Source organism: Monocercomonoides exilis (assembly GCF_001643675.1).
Source record: "Monocercomonoides exilis strain PA203 chromosome Unknown scaffold13-1861174, whole genome shotgun sequence".
Classification (NCBI taxonomy): Eukaryota; Preaxostyla; order Oxymonadida; family Polymastigidae; genus Monocercomonoides; species Monocercomonoides exilis.
The window spans coordinates 144,168-159,573 of record NW_027150558.1 but is presented as its reverse complement, the minus strand read 5'-3'; the positions used below and the strand labels follow the sequence as shown (position 1 = coordinate 159,573).

General features: G+C 42.0%; 3 protein-coding genes across 3 annotated transcripts; 1 reads left to right on the top strand and 2 right to left on the bottom strand.

Annotated features, from left to right (window-relative positions):
* Nucleotides 1-28: 28 nt before the first annotated feature.
* MONOS_4143 (putative protein phosphatase 4 regulatory subunit 3) lies at nucleotides 29-7,459 on the bottom strand (the record flags this gene model as incomplete). Its single annotated transcript, XM_067874191.1, has 3 exons — nucleotides 29-6,983; nucleotides 7,042-7,132; nucleotides 7,322-7,459. 3 exons carry the CDS (start codon nucleotides 7,457-7,459, stop codon nucleotides 679-681), a joined length of 6,534 nt encoding a protein of 2,177 aa, XP_067730616.1. The 3' UTR covers nucleotides 29-678.
* A 1,249-nt stretch (nucleotides 7,460-8,708) lies between these two features.
* MONOS_4142 (putative 40S ribosomal protein S16-1) lies at nucleotides 8,709-9,775 on the bottom strand. Its single transcript, XM_067874190.1, has 3 exons — nucleotides 9,704-9,775; nucleotides 9,261-9,507; nucleotides 8,709-9,187 (listed from the first exon to the last, which is right to left on the bottom strand). The coding sequence occupies exons 1-3, from the start codon at nucleotides 9,749-9,751 to the stop codon at nucleotides 9,042-9,044; spliced, it is 441 nt and encodes a 146-aa protein (XP_067730615.1). The 5' UTR covers nucleotides 9,752-9,775; the 3' UTR covers nucleotides 8,709-9,041.
* Nucleotides 9,776-10,103: 328 nt separating this feature from the next.
* Nucleotides 10,104-15,371, top strand: MONOS_4141 (DNA polymerase alpha catalytic subunit, Pola1; the record flags this gene model as incomplete). The annotated part of the gene is made up of 7 exons (XM_067874189.1): nucleotides 10,104-10,293; nucleotides 10,352-10,477; nucleotides 10,554-10,638; nucleotides 10,687-10,748; nucleotides 10,807-14,357; nucleotides 14,424-15,162; nucleotides 15,253-15,371. 7 exons carry the CDS (start codon nucleotides 10,104-10,106, stop codon nucleotides 15,369-15,371), a joined length of 4,872 nt encoding a protein of 1,623 aa, XP_067730614.1.
* Nucleotides 15,372-15,406: the final 35 nt, after the last annotated feature.

Below are 15,406 nucleotides of genomic sequence, written 5' to 3'. Positions count from 1 at the left end.
AGGTTTCAGCTTGTTTATTATTTCTGTGTTTGCTTTACAATTTTTTTAAAAAATGTTTTGTTCTTTGATTTTCTAAATTTTGTCTTTTTTGTTGCACTTTTTATTTTATATTTTTGTTTGGTATTATATTTATTAAAAGAAAAATTTGAGATTTTTTGTGAATAATAATCGCAGGAAATGAATTAAATGAAATGGTTTTGTTAGATTTTATTTAATTTTATTTATTTTTTAAATTGTACAAAATCAAAAACAACTACAAATTAAAAACAGTCATTTCTTTTTCAAGAATAGAGAAAAACATATTATTATTCAGCTGATTTTTTGTTCATGGATATAACTTTTTTTTTTCTTGAAACGACTTTTCATACTGGAATTTTTAACAGAAAACTTATCATTTCAAAACAATTCATGCTGTTATTTAAAAAAAAAAAATAAATAAAGGAATTTTAATGAAAAACAAATAAACCAAAAAGCTTAAACACAAATTTTGTTTCCATTTAAAATTATAAATAACGAAAGGTATATGACGAATATCATTTAAAATAAAAAAAAAATAATAAAATAAAATAGAATTGAAAAGAAACGATGAAATGAAAATCATTTATCAAATGAATAAACAACAACTAGAAACACTTTGTCATCAATTCTTCGTGGATTGCGAAGCTGCAAAAGAAAGTGTTAAGTTGGAGTTGGGCTGACAGTGCGATGGTGAGCAATGTTTGAAGACGGTGAGCCCATCGGAACGAGTGGCTGTATTGTGGGCAAAGTGAATGCTTTGATGTTTGGCATGGACTTCGAAGGGCATCCAACAGCTGGGTGCAGCGAATCTGCCACTGGAAAGGCAGAATGTGGTGAAAGAGCAGCCGACGAATGAAGACTCAGTGAAAATGTCTGTCCCGAATGAGCATGTGGCAGAGGGGCAAGGGGAGAAGAGGAGGATGAAGGAGACGATGGAGACGATGGAGAGTGTTTGTTCAGAGAGGAAGCAGAAAGCGCGGCTGGTGAAACGCGCAGCGATAAGCCAAGAGAAGGAGAGGAAAAAGCAGAAGGTGAGGCAGAAGGAGAGGAAGAAGATGAAGAAGTGGGTGAGGCAGTGGTGTCTCGAGGAGAGAGAGGAGGAGTCCACTGGCGCTGAAGTCCAACATCGCCCACATCGACGATGGAGATTGGCAGAGTGGATGACTCAGCGCCAGTGCTGACGTGGGCAGGCAGCTGAAGATGGGAGAATGTTTTGCTTGGAGAAGTTGGGGGAGAGATGAGGCAGGTGTGGGCACGGGGAGAAAGAGACTTCGGAGAGGATGGGGAAGAGGGAAATGGCATTGAAGAAGAAGAAGAAGAAGGGGAAGAAGGGGAAGCATGGGGAGAGGAAGGGGAAGAGGAAGACTGAGAAACTGATGATAAATGTTGGGAATGAAGAAACACGCAGGATGTTCCTGGCGGATGCAGAGGGGGAGAAGAAGGAGGAGTAAATAATTTGCTCTGCTTCATTGAAAAGAGGTCCACGTGGCTGCTCATCCAACTGGGTGTGTCCAAATAAGAACTGGCTGGCAAAGAAGAAAAAGATGAAGTGGATGCGTTTTCGAGCTTGGGCGCTGAATATTTGCCTGCATCATCTGAAGATGCTTTTGAAGAAGAAGAAGAAGAAGAAGAAGAAGAAGAAGAAGAAGAAGAAAGAGGACAAATTGGAACAAGAGGCGATTCATGAAGTGAAGTATTCACAGAAAACACAGCATTTCCCAAGGAAGCTGAAGGTTCTTCTTTTGTTCTCGTTTGGGCTGAGCATTTTGGCAGATGCAAATCAAACTTTGCTGCTTTGAAAGCAAACTGGCGATTGTCAAAACAATCAAATTCAGAATGGCCATCAATATCTCCTTTCTGAACAGAACTGTTGGCATCTTCTTCTTCTTTCTCATCTTCTTCCTCCTCTTCCTCTTCTTTATCTTCCTTATCTGCTTTGTGTCTCTTCATTCTTTGATGACTGGGCTGATGAATTCGTCTGTGTTTTGTCGCTTTCAATTCACCTTGTTCATATTGATCAATCAAAGTGTCTATTTCTCTGTCATCTTCCTTATTGTCTGTTTTGTCACTGCATTCGGGTGATTCTTGTCTATTTCCTGCTTCTGCATTCAAATGCCTTCCTTTCCGATGATTTCCTTTCTCTCTGCCATGCTTCCTCTTTTCATTCGCTTCACTCTCCATGTTCATCTGACTGTGTGCTGATGCATCCAAACTCTGCTTTTCAGCTTCTGTTTGAAATGCAGCCGAGTCCGATGACATGGCAGCATTTGGAGTGGAAGATAGAAATTCCAAAGAAGATTGGGATGATTCCGAAGCATAAGTCATCTGATGGAAAGGATCATGCAACATCTCATTGACTCCTTCTGCCTTTATTTGTTGTTGTTGTCGTTTTCCTTCTTCTCCTTCTCCTTCTTCTTCTTCTGAAGATGCTCCACCCACTTTCACACTCTCTTCATTCATCAATGCCATCTCAGCTGGCATTGACACATCTGCATTGTGCATCTGTGTGATGATTGGCGTTCCTGTTGGCACACTCCTTTCTGCCTGCAAAACATCACTCGGCAAAAGAAGATGGCTGTTCTCTTTCAGAGAGTGCTCAGCCAAAGGCATCTGACTAACTGCACATTCACCACACCCCATTTGCAGCGGTGCTTCTGACACTTCTGAAGATGCAGGCAGAAATTGATGCTTGTTCCAATCTTGTTCCATCGCACCATTTTCTATTCTGCTGCTCTTTTCAAATGAATGTGGTATTTCTATTGTTTTTTCCTCTATCAGCTCTGATTTGCCTTCTTCAATTGAAATGCCAGCCTTTTCTGTGTTGCTGTCATCTGATGCACATTCACTCACCAAATTCAGCTGTGGCTGCTGTTCTGCTTCCATCCCAATCTGCTTTGTCTCATTTTCCATTCCATCCAATTGCACACAACTTCCATTCGAATACTCATTCATCGCATATCCAACATCGCCTGATGAGATGAACTGGGTGTTGTTGGCAGTCAAATAGCCACTCAGTTCATCAGCTGTCATCTTCTCAGGCAAATCTTCTGGTTTTTCTTCCATTTTTTGGATTCTCCAATCACTCAATTGTTTATTCGATGCTTCAGATGCTGCTGAATAATTCAGCACAATTATTCTTTTCTCTTCAGAATTTTCATTCGAACAATTTTCATTAGGCAACTGAACAGTCATTCGAAATGGCTTTTCTTTCTTTTCTTTTTTCTCTTTCTTTGATCGAATCTTCTTCAGCTTCATTCGCCTTTTCTGTGCACAAATGTTGGCAGAATGTTTATTCTTTTCATCTTCCTCTTCTTCTCTTTCATCACTTGCATCTTCCATACCATCATCTTCTACCTCATCATCTTCTTCGTCTTCATCCTCATCTTCACTATTTTCCTCTTCTCTTTCTCTTTCTCCTCTATTTTCATTTTTCCCTTTCCTTCCCACTTCCTCCTCTTCTTCTTCATCCTCCTCTTCATCTTCATCTTCATCTTCATCCTCCTCATCATCTTCATCATCTTCATCGCTTTCATCTTCTTTCTCATCGTCCTCATCAAAAAAGCTGTCAGGAACCATCCTTCTTTGCCCTTGTCTTCCATCCGAACGAAAAGCCGTGTTCGAAAGAGAAAAGCCACCTCCACCGAGTCTTTTGCAAATCTTCACAATTTCCTTGCGGCCAACACCTTTTTCAATCTTTTTGCTGATCTCCGCCAGCCGCTCGCTCGTGATGCGATATTCGTTGCTGTATTCCTTTTCTCCTTCGTCTTCCTCCATCACACCCTCACTCCCACCCTCACCTCCATCCACACCTCCGTTCTCTCTTTCATTTCTGTTCGGCTTCAGCACAAATGACAAACCGTCACATCTTTCTCTTCCTCCTCTTCCTCCTCCTTCTTCTTCGTTCCCATCTTCTCCTTCTTTCCTCTCACCTGCGTTCAGATATTCCAACTGCCCATAATTCGCCTTCAGCTTCCTCGACGCAATTGTTGTTCTGCATCTCGTCTTTTTGTTTAGCAGCCCTTTCATTTCGGCTTTCAACAGCTTTTTCTGCTTTTTCCGAAGCTCAGCACCAAAATCGTGCTCATCATCAGACATGTTCCCATTCTCGCTGTCTTCTTCTTCTTTATCGTCCTCATTACCTGCACTCACATCACTACTGCCATCATCATTGCCATTGACTTCTTCTTCTCCATCATCATCATCGTCGTCATCATCGTCTTCTTCTTCCTCTTCCTCCTCATCTTCCTCATCTTCTTCCTCATCTCCATCACCATCATCACCATCATCTTCATCTCCCTCTTCCTCATCCCCTCCTCCCATCCCACTGGAGCACATAAAAGATGCCCCAAACGGAGCAGAAGCAGAACAGCTGCCATCGCCTTCTGTCTGAGGCGCCGTGCCCATCCGAAACGGGAAGGAGAGCCTTTCTGTCTTCTGGTTGTAGAACTCATAAATGCTCGAGTCAATCTCTGACCCCGCCACGTTCATCGGCTCCACACGAATGTACTCAGGCGACCGCACAATCACCACTGGGTCGGAGAAGAAGCACGAGTCTGTCCCCAAAATGTACTCAGACACGCCTTTGATCTTTCTCAGCGCCTCCATCGTCACTGCCTCCTGGTGTCTGTCCAGCCGCGCGGCAATCTTCATCCGCTTCAGCTCAGCCGCCACAAAGTCCACTTTTTTGACCTCGTTCATCATCTCCACGTCTTCCCTGCTGACGTTCCCTCTGTTCTGCACGTAATGCCTCACGATGTGTCTTCTGATGTGCTTCTTCTGTGTCGCCTCAGTCAGCAGCGACAGACACTCCAGCACAGCCGACGAGAGCAGGTTGTCTCTCCCCCTCTGCTCCACCAGTGTGCTGAAGAGGTGCCTCGAAAGGCCTCCCTTGAGCATCCTCCGCTCGGTGGCAGCGTCAGACACGCAGAGCAGGCAGCGGACGAGTCTGACTGCAGAAATGGCGACAGACTTGTCTTTGTGGTGGAAGAGATGCATGGCCCTCAGGGGAGCATCGTCAGCGGTGAAGAAGTTGACTGCAAGGGCGGTGTGGGTTTTGAGGAGGAACGTGGCGAATTCGAGGAGATTCTGCAGAAGAAGAGGCGATGTGGAGGCAGATGAGGAAGAAGAGGCAGAAAATGAATCAATTTCAGGTGAAGTGGGTGTATTTTGAGTGTTTTGAGTGATGTTGTGTGTTTGGCAGACCACTCTCTCTACAAATGCAGTTGAACAAGAGGCAGGATGAGAAGTAGCAGCACAGTCAGGCAAAGAAGAGGAAGATGAAGGAGAAGAAGAAGAAGCAGATGAATTGCGAGTCATCAACTTTGTCAGAAATGCTGCCATGCCATTTTGTGTGTTGCTGTCACTGTTTTCTCTTTTCTGCTGCTCAAATGCCCCAAAATTGGATGTATTTCTTTTTGAGTTTAAATTCGAATTTATATTCGAGTTTGAACTGTTTTGATTCTCCGAACAATTCTTCTTCGAAGCAGACAGACCCGGCAGCAGTAACGCCACACGATTGTCGGACTTATTCGGCAGCGAAAAAAGTGGGTCAAAAAGTTTCTCCGCGAAGGATGCAAAGAAGCGCCCGATGAGCCTCAGCGGTGTGTCTGCGTCCAGAAGCGACCGGAGAAATTCGAAGAGGAGAGAAAGCAGCCCTTCGTCAGCACTCGGGTTGATGGAGCTGAGCAGCGAGTCAAACAGCTTCTTTCCTGAGGTCTTTCGCGTGAACAGCGTCCGGATCTGCTGAGGGACTGTGTTCAGAGCCTGTCCCATGATCTCCGCGATGGTCAGTTGGATGGCTGGGTGCGGATGGCCCAGACATTTGCTGACACCTTCACTCAGCCTCGCTTTGATGAGCAGGTCGTAAAACTGCATCTTCTCAGCCAGAGTCGAAGAGGATGCCAAGCTGCAGAGCTCTTGAATGGATCGGAGGCAAAAGTATCGAAGCAGAAGAGGCGAACGAGATGAGCCGGGTGTGTTTTTGACTCCTTCTGATTGGACAGCAGCTGATGTTTCAGACATGACGAATGAATGCAGAGCAGATGGCAGTTTGTTCGATGTGCAATAATAAGGCAGCAACTGATAAGAGCAATCACTGCCACTTACACTTCCACAGCCACTGTTGATGTTGCTGACGCTGGTTGAACCCATTTCATTCGCACTTTTGTCTGTGGCAGTGGTGTCTGCTCTGTGTTCTCCGAGACTCAGCAGCGTCGCCACACTTCTGTCCAGCTCCGTCAGCTTGTTCGATTCTTCTCTTTCAGATTGGCTCACCTCTGCAGATATTCCGCCAATAAGCTGTGCCAATATCGAAGGCTGGACAAGGCATCGGCTAAACACTTGCTGCCCGTTTCTGCTCTGAAGCTGCACCAGACGCCCAAACGCTGGCACAGTCAACATGCGAGGCAGTACAACATCCTTCACATATCCAATCCGGAAATTTTCGTCAAGCAGCCGCAGCATTTCTGCATCGTCCACGACAACTGGCACACGTCTTTTTGCGATGTTTGTGAAAAAATCAGAGTGTGGTATATATTTCTGGATGCTTGGATCAAACTCCATGCATTTGACTAGACCCAAAAACATGTTTTCCTCAAATAATTTCTCCAAAAATGTCAAATCATCGGTAAGAAAAATTGTTTTAACAATTTGAAACATTGAAGATAATGCAGGTATATGAGCAGGATTTCTTGGATCTAGTTGAGAACGTAAAGAAATCAGCTTTTCTAAAACGTTCAATTGAAGAATATCTTCGAAGGGAATCCTCTGAAAATCTGTTTCACTGTTTACAAATATGCTTTCTATTTCTTGAAGATTCTCGAGAGTAACCTCCGGAATTACATCTTCTGCATTTTTCTCAATTGAATCGTTAATAAGATGCATTACTTCTTGGCATCCATCTGTGGTCAAGAAACTTAAAGAAGCTTCGCATAAAGTAGTTGGCTCCTCCCACACAATTAGGCATTCTGTTAAAATATATAATTTAAAACAACATGTTAAAGATATTCAATCCAATATCTAAACCCCCTTCTTTTCTATAATATCCACGAATATTAACTAGTTCCACTCTGAATGTTGGAGTTTTGCTCTCTTCGTCAAATTCCACAATCATCTCCTGTGATGAGAAAAACGAAATTAATGCAAGAAACAAATAAAACGAAGAAATTTTCATATGATAAATATTTCGTGTTATAAAAATTTTCATTGATAATAAAATATTTTCGCAGATTAAAAAAATATATGGGGTTATATATTTTAAAGGCCAAATAGAATTTTTTCTAAATAACTCAAAAAACAAGCAAACATTATCGCAAATCGAAACATATCCAATGCCAATTTCTTTCCAAATTTTTGACCAATCCAAGAAATAAAGTTTGGCTCTTCTTCGTTTAGGCCTTGTAATAGTCATAGAATCAGTTGAACGTAATGGAATTACTTCCATTTTCGCCCAAATAATTCAATATTATTATAATGGCTTGGATCAAGTTGGTCTTTTCTAAAAATTGAAAATTCGTGAAGTTAAGCTTTAAAAATGATGAATATAAAATGTTACTAATAAATCGAACTTTTATATTTCAAAAAGGGGAGATAATCGATGTTTACATTTTTTATATTTCTATTTCTCATTCATAATTTATTAATGTTATTCTCTTTTTTGAAGCCTTTAAATGGAGAAAAGAGAGTTGAGCCACATCACAATTTGTCGGATTTTGATGAAATAAGAAATGTGATAAATAATTGATCATTGACTTGATGAGTGTATTTGTAAGAAAATGATGGAGCTCAAGAACAAAATATTAATACAAACAATGATTGATGATAATTTGTTATTTCTTTCTTTCAAATGTTGTTATCTGTGATGATTTTCTTCTTTAGAAGTTTTGCAGAACATCGGCTTTCTGCCATCGTATCATCACTTTCTTTTGACAACTCTAAGATATATTTATCAATCCAAAATCTTAGCCAATTTCATTTTGATGGTATTCTTTTTATAACTGAATTGAAGAAATGAAACAACATTCGACTTGCATTTTATTGTTTCAACAGGAATTCAAAAAATCTCACGAAAAAGCATAGAACAACAATAAAGTAAAGAATAATGATTCCCAGATGTGATTGAATGAATATTAATCGCATTTTAGTTTTTTGTAAGGTTCTAATACTGAATCGAATCTATTGAGAACAATTTCGAACAAACGTTTGCAATAGTGTTCTTCGGACTTTCAATCAAAAGAAAATTGTTCTCATGGAATTATCATGAGCCTAGAATGAATCTATTTGCGTTAATGTCTCAGCAGCTTGAAACAGAGTGGTTGTATAATCAAATTGAATGAGGAGGAGTTTTTGTAATTGCATTTCAATCAGGCTAACCTTTCAGAATATGTGTTGTGGAATAATAGAATATATCTTTTCTCTCCATCCAGAAAAGGTGGAGAATTAGATTGTAATTCATCTGTTAACAGCAATACAGCAGGAAACGTGCAATGGTTTCTCAGATTTGATGCAGATGAAGATGAAATCTCAATTTCTGTGCCTTCTTCGAATCTATCTTTCTCACTATTGCTTCGAAAAGAATTCTGACCTTTGAAGATTGTGAAGTGAATCATTTTTGTTCGAGGAATTTGTATTCCGAGCATTTGCAGATGAGATTGTTTCTGCATATGCTTTTAAAATGGAATTGAGTGAACTATTTTGATCAGTGTTTTCATTTGAAGAAACAGAAAAATGCGAATTTTGAAATGGTGGCTGAATTGAAATTGCTTCACGATCAATCAGAAGTACTGATTGTGCAATTGATCTGTTTGGATTTCTACGTTTTAAAAAATTCAATTTCAAATGCATCTTCAAATATTTCACAATTATTTTTAAAAATCAATTATTTGATCATTTATTGTGTTAAAAAGCTGAAATGAACCAAGCAAGAAAGTAAGCAATATCGCATTGACACTTTCCAATTCTTTGTGACGCTTTGAAAATAAAGTTGTTTGTACAACATATTCCAAAGCACCAAACAAATAATTCGATTAACGATAAGACTTTGCTCTCTTTGAACGTGCACCTTTTCCACCGTATTGTTTAGCTTCGCAGCGACGTGAATCAGCAACAAGAAGTGAACGATCGTATTTCAAGAAAGTATCCTTGATTTGTTTTTTGTTAACTTCATCGACATCTAAATTTTTGTTTGTTAATTCAAAAAAATATTTTAAAATTAAAATTCAAAAATAGTTAATTAAAGAACATACACTTTTGATAGTATGCAACAAGTCCCTTTGCAATTGCCTGACGAATGGCATAAACTTGTGAAACATATCCTCCTCCATTGCAGCGCAAGCGGATGTTGATCCTGCAGAACTTCTTGCGACCAACAAGGAGCAATGGTTCGAAAACTTTGTAGCGAAGAATTTGTGGTTCAACCAACTCAATTGGACATCCGTTGAGCTTCACAAATCCTCTGCCTTTTGTGATGCGGGCAACAGCAACAGCGGTTTTCTATAAGAAGAACGTCAACCACGAATAAGTTTCAGTTATTTGTTTATTATTGAAATGTTAAATATAAATGCAGCAAAGTTTTGAGCAATTAAATAAATAGAGGAAAAAGTTCACCAAAGAAACATTTCATGAACAATACAAAAAACAATATGAAATTTTTGCAATATGCACAAAAAATAAAAATTATAATGCACACCTTGCGTCCAAATACTTGAACTTCCTGCTTGGGTGCTTTCTTGCTCATTTCTGGAAATTTAGCTTGTGTTTCAAAGACCTTAAATAAGATTTTCAGATCAAAAATTTATTATTTTTATCTTTCATTGAAAAATTCGGAAATCATTGAAATAGTCTTCCGTAAAATGTGTTCGTTTTTATTCATTTGATTTTAATTGAAAGAGTGAGAGGATTATGAAAAAAACAGAAGAAAAAACTTTGAGTGAAAAGAACGAAATTGTGATTGTAATTGTTTCTTGGTTTCACAAAAAATCAATTAATATTTTAATTTTCAATAATCATATGTTCGATGCATTTTTCTTTCTGAAACTTCTTTGATCATTGACCATTAAGATTTATTTTCAGTTCAAATTTGTGTGTCCATGGCGTCTCTAAGGCGTCGTCAGCAAACGTCAGAAACAGACGAAGCACTTTCTGAATTGTTGGACACAATTCAAGGGCGTCTTCGTCCTCTGGATCAGATTGAAGAAGATGATGATGAAATTAGTTATTATGAGCTATCTGCGGAAGAAAAATACTTTTTAAGAAAAGAGTATGAAGAAGAAATGAAAGGTATTATTTTTGCTTTTCTAAAATTGAGCAAAGTGTAAATTCTTATTGATCGATACAGAAAGGCCTGTTCGAATTGGATCGGGTGTTGATGAAGATGGAAATCCTTTAGATGGGATAGTACCTCGTAGAAGAGCTGAAACAAAGAAGGAATTACCTCCTTCAGCTGTTCCACTTCATTTTCTCAGTTTGCTTTGGAAATATTTTCTTTTAAAATATTTTGTTACAATCAAACTTGTTTCAAATGCATATTCAACAAACAGGACCCGTTTCAGAAGGAGGCAAATCAATATCCAATGTGGATCTTGATGCGTTTGCTGACCAGATATCATCGACATTGAAGCAAGGGTTTGAATTTTTTTTTAAATTTTGTAACGTAATCATTTTCACTTTCAGAATTGAAGGAAAAACCGGGGATCAAGAAGTAGATCCATTAGCACAGTCCATGTCACTTGAAGGTTTGATCATTTTTGCTTGTGGTGTTGTGAATTGTGCACGACTAACATTTTGATTCAGATGAGCCAGCTCAAGTTCTTCCTGTCATTCAACCAGCTGCACCTGCAAAACGAATCACAATCACAACCCAAACAAAACTTCCAATGGTGAAATCAGAATCTTCATTGTCTTCGTCAATGCCTTTGACTTCATCACAAGGTGGTGCAACTGAAGATAATGCAGAGACGATGATGGAGCCTGGATCAAACATGATGGATGAAGACGAAGAGGAAGACATATTCAACCCAAAACCGCAGCAAGCTGCATCGTTTTCAGCGTCTTCTGCGCATGCAGTGCTCGAAAGAGGAGCAAAAGAGAACAAGACTCTGTTCTATCTTCTGGATGCACAAGAAGTCCGAGGCAGAGAAGGGCTGCTGTTTCTGTTTGGGAAGGTTGTTGATCCGCTCACTCAGCGAACAGTCTCAGGCAGCATTCGTGTTGAAGGGATCAGAAGAGAGCTGTATGTACTTCCACGTCAAACTGCACTGTCGATGGAGACGGGAGAGGACGAGCCTGTTGAGGAGGCAGCAGTCGAGGCAGAGATTCGAAGTCGATTGGGCAGCCTGGCGAAGGAGTCGGTGCTGCGCTGGGTGCAACGGCGCTTCCCATTCGATGGTGTTGATGAAGCACCAGAGGAAGGGCGATATCTCAGACTAAATGTGCCAGCACACTCAGATATCGAGAAGATGCCGAAAAGCGGAAACACTTATTCATACATATTTGGAACAGAGAGAAAGCTGACTGAAATCTTTCTGGTTGCACAGCAGATTATGGGACCTTGTTGGTTGACAGTCGCCAACATTGGGCCAAAAATTAGGGAAACACACTTGCTGAACACATACTGCTCGCATCAATATCGTGTGCCCAATCCTGCATTCATTGAAGTGCTGAAGGAGAACATTCCTCCTCCGCCTTTGTTGAGAGCACTGACGCTGTCTGTGCAGACATCCATCAACAGCTCCACAAAGCAGCAGGAGGTTGTTGTGGTGAGTGCACACGTCAACGACCAAGTTGTGCCTGATGGACACACTGACCAGTCGTCTGTGTCACTCGGAAAGGGTGTTGCTGGATTGGATGCGAATGAGCTGCTAGAGCCTCCTCCGCAGCATTTGTATCCTCTTTTCTCACTCATCTGCCCTGTTGGTGAAGACAACACACCACTTCCACACGACATCGCACAAGTGGCCAGCAGAAGCGCCAAAGAACAGAATGAGCGCAATCAAACCAGATACAAAGCAGCAGGCGTGGCTGTGGGTGTGTCTGATTCGCATCTCGAAGACTACAAATTGTATGTTGAGCCAAACGAGACAGCACTTCTGTCGCATCTGGCTGTGCTAATCAGTCAGCATGACCCGGATGTTCTGGTTGGCTTCAACCTCATCCACGACATCCTCGGTGTGTTTATCCAGCGACTGGATCATCAAAGGAGTGCTGCAAGAAGAGCAGCAAACACGAGGACAGGCTCACTCGGAATGCAGAACGAGAAGCTGATTGAAGAGACGATGAAGAAATTTGGGCGGTTGAAGAGAGCGAAATTCCCATTTGTTGGTGGGAACATCGATTTTGCTGTGCAATTTGCAACAGCAGGGCGACTTCTGTGCGACGTCGCGATTTCTGCGAAGGAATTCCGAAGAGAGCGGAACTACTCTCTTCCAACACTTTCCGAGACAGTTCTGTCGAAGAATGTGGAAGAGTACGAAGGGTCGCTGGTGAAAGCAAGCTGTCTGTCATCGATGGATGTCATGCGGATGATTAAGCACACCGAGCGTCTCTCTCAGATTGGCTTTGAAATGATGCTTGCTCTGAATGTTGTTTCACTCACAAAGCAGCTGGCAAACATCACAGGCACACTCTGGGCACGTGTTCTCATCGGAGGAAGAGCTGAACGTGTGGAAAACCTGCTTCTGCACAGATTTGCAGCTGACAGAACAATCATCCTTCCAGACAAGAACACAAGAAGAACAGCAAATACAGGGTCTGAACAGACAGGAGGGGTACGTGGACACGAAGGAGACGAGCAAAAAGGAGAAGAAGCGGACGAAATGGATGAAAGAGGGAAGAATGTCAAAGGAAAAAGCATTTTGTCAAAGTTGTCAAAGGCACGTAAAGTTGTTACACAGAAGAAGTCGCGAGGAAATGGGGCAAATGAAGAAGAGGCAGACGAAATTGATGTTGCAGATGCAGATGAGATAGGCGATCGAGACGAAGACGAAATAGACGATGGAACAGGAGGCGATGGAATGCTCACATTGGAAGATGCGACAAGGAAGATGACACTTTCAAGCCAGCCTGAAGCGAAGAAGCAGGCACAACCACAGGAATCCAAAAGAGCGAGACGAAAGAAGGCAGCATACAAAGGAGGGTTTGTGCTTGATGCAGAGAGGGGCTTTTACAACAACTACATTCTGGTGCTTGATTTCAACTCTCTTTATCCATCGATCATTCGAGAAAAGAACCTCTGCCACACAACACTGCCACGTGGACAATACTCTGAAGAGGACATGTCGAGCATCACCATCCGGCCAGTCGAAGGGGTGCTGCCGAAGATTGTGGCAGATCTGATTGAAGAAAGAAAGAAAGTGCGGAAGCAGATGGCGCTGCTGAAGCACAGCAGAGAAATCGCCCTGCAGAAGAAGGCAGAGATTGCATCTCTGGATACAATGCAGCTGGCCTTCAAGCTTGTGGCAAACAGCATGTACGGGTGCCTTGGGTTTGAGAGCGGGCGGTTCTACGCAAAGCGTCTAGCGCAGACGATCACGTGGAACGGTCGTCTGCTACTGCAGGAGGCTGTGAAGACGGTGACGAATGAGCGATACCATGTCATCTATGGTGATACAGATTCACTGATGATAGACACACACAGCACATCTGTGAAGCAGGTGATTGAGATTGGAAACAGGCTGTCTGCACTCGTCAACAAAAACAGGCACTTTCTGCACATCGACATTGATGGCATCTTCAGCGCGATGCTTCTGCTGCGAAAGAAGAAGTATGCTGCAATGAAGCTGGTCACTGATCTTGAAACGACCATCACAAATCCAGAGACTGCCAGGTTTGAGATGGAGTACAGAGGTCTGGAAATTGTGCGTCGTGATTGGTGCCCCATCACCCGTGAGGCAGAGAAAGAGGTGCTTCGAATTCTGTTGGGAGACAACGGAACAAGCAGACACGAACAAAGAGACAAGCAACAATCGCACAGAATAAACAGCGCACGACCAGCTTCGATGATGTTAGATGCAAGAGACGAAAAAGAAGGCGAAAAGGGTGAGGGAGGAGAGGAGGAGGAGGAAATAAGTGAAATGCAGCTGGCCGAGCAGATGGCAGACTCTGTTTGCGGAAAGATTGACGACTATTTGCGAAGACTGTCCAACCGATTGCGAACAGGCGAGTGGAACATCAAAGAATTCGAAATCACCAAAAGCATCTTCAAACGGCCTGAAGAGTATCCTGATCCAAAAGGACAGCCACATGTTGTTGTTGCATTGGAGTTGCAGCGCTTGAAAAAGACCGTTCGGCCAGGTGATGCCATTCCATACATCATCTGCAAAGGCCCAGAAAACTGGGCTCAGAGAGTATGTTATTGCTGTTTATTATCTTAATTTAAAATGTGTTTATTTTTATTCCCCCTTTTCATTAAGGCGCATCATCCAAGTCTGGTTTCACAAACAGGAGCAGAAGCATTCAAACTGCAGCAGCAGATGGACATCGAAGGAGAAGAATATGAAGTTGATCCTTCTTCTTCTTCAGAGCAGTCAGGCTTGAAGCACAAATATGAGCCAGATCTCGACTGGTACTTTGCCCAGCAGATCCACCCAGCCATTCTTCGTTTGACGGAGTGTGTTGATGGGATGGACGGTGTGAGGATAGCAGAATGCCTCGGGATGGACACAACAAAATATCGTGAGGCTCAACATGCAACTGGATGGAGGAGCCAGTTTGTGTCCACGGACTTGCTCGGAATGGAGACACGCTTCCGCAGCTGTGTGCCTCTGACGATGCGGTGCATGCTGTGCAAAGACATCATTTCACTCCCGCCGCTTGCATCGTCTGCGGAAGAGGCGCAGCAGAAGGAGTTCAGCCTGAGATGCCCACACTGCGGAGAGGGCGAGGTGGAGATGCCGCAGTTGCGAATGGCAGCTCAGCTGTTCCTTCGTCGAATTGCCGCACAGCACTTTAATTCTCCGATTGTCTGTGATGATCCTCTTTGCACTGCTGCCCAGGGTGCTCTCAATCTTCGTTCGAATACATGCATTGACAAATCATGCAGGGGACAAATCAAGCAATTGCATGATGCAGAAGCACACTACATTCAACTGTTGTATCTCAGAGAGGTGTTGACGCCCACACCTTATAAACATCCGAGCTATGGACATTTAGGTTTGGTTATTAACTATCAATTTTTGTAATTTATTCTTTGATTTGAAAATAATAACTTAACATTTTTTTATTCTCATGCTGCTTATTTAGTTCCTCATGTGAATCATGACAAAGACCAACTTGAAGATGTTCTTTCTCTGATAAATGAAGCCATTTCTCACTGCACATTTGGTAAAGTTAATCTTGGTGTTCTTTTCTCTCAAGCTTAGTCTCTTCACATTCACTTCTTTTCATTTCACATCTT

Bases quoted from the DNA above. Each gene is read 5' to 3' on its own strand.
- MONOS_4142 (XM_067874190.1), bottom strand. From the start codon at position 9,751: ATGAGCAAGAAAGCACCCAAGCAGGAAGTTCAAGTATTTGGACGCAAG. The intron at 9,508-9,703 runs GTGTGCATTATA...TTCTTCTTATAG, and splicing joins TTCAAGTATTTGGACGCAAG to AAAACCGCTGTTGCTGTTGC. The intron at 9,188-9,260 runs GTATGTTCTTTA...ACAAAAATTTAG, and splicing joins TGTTGCATACTATCAAAAGT to ATGTCGATGAAGTTAACAAA.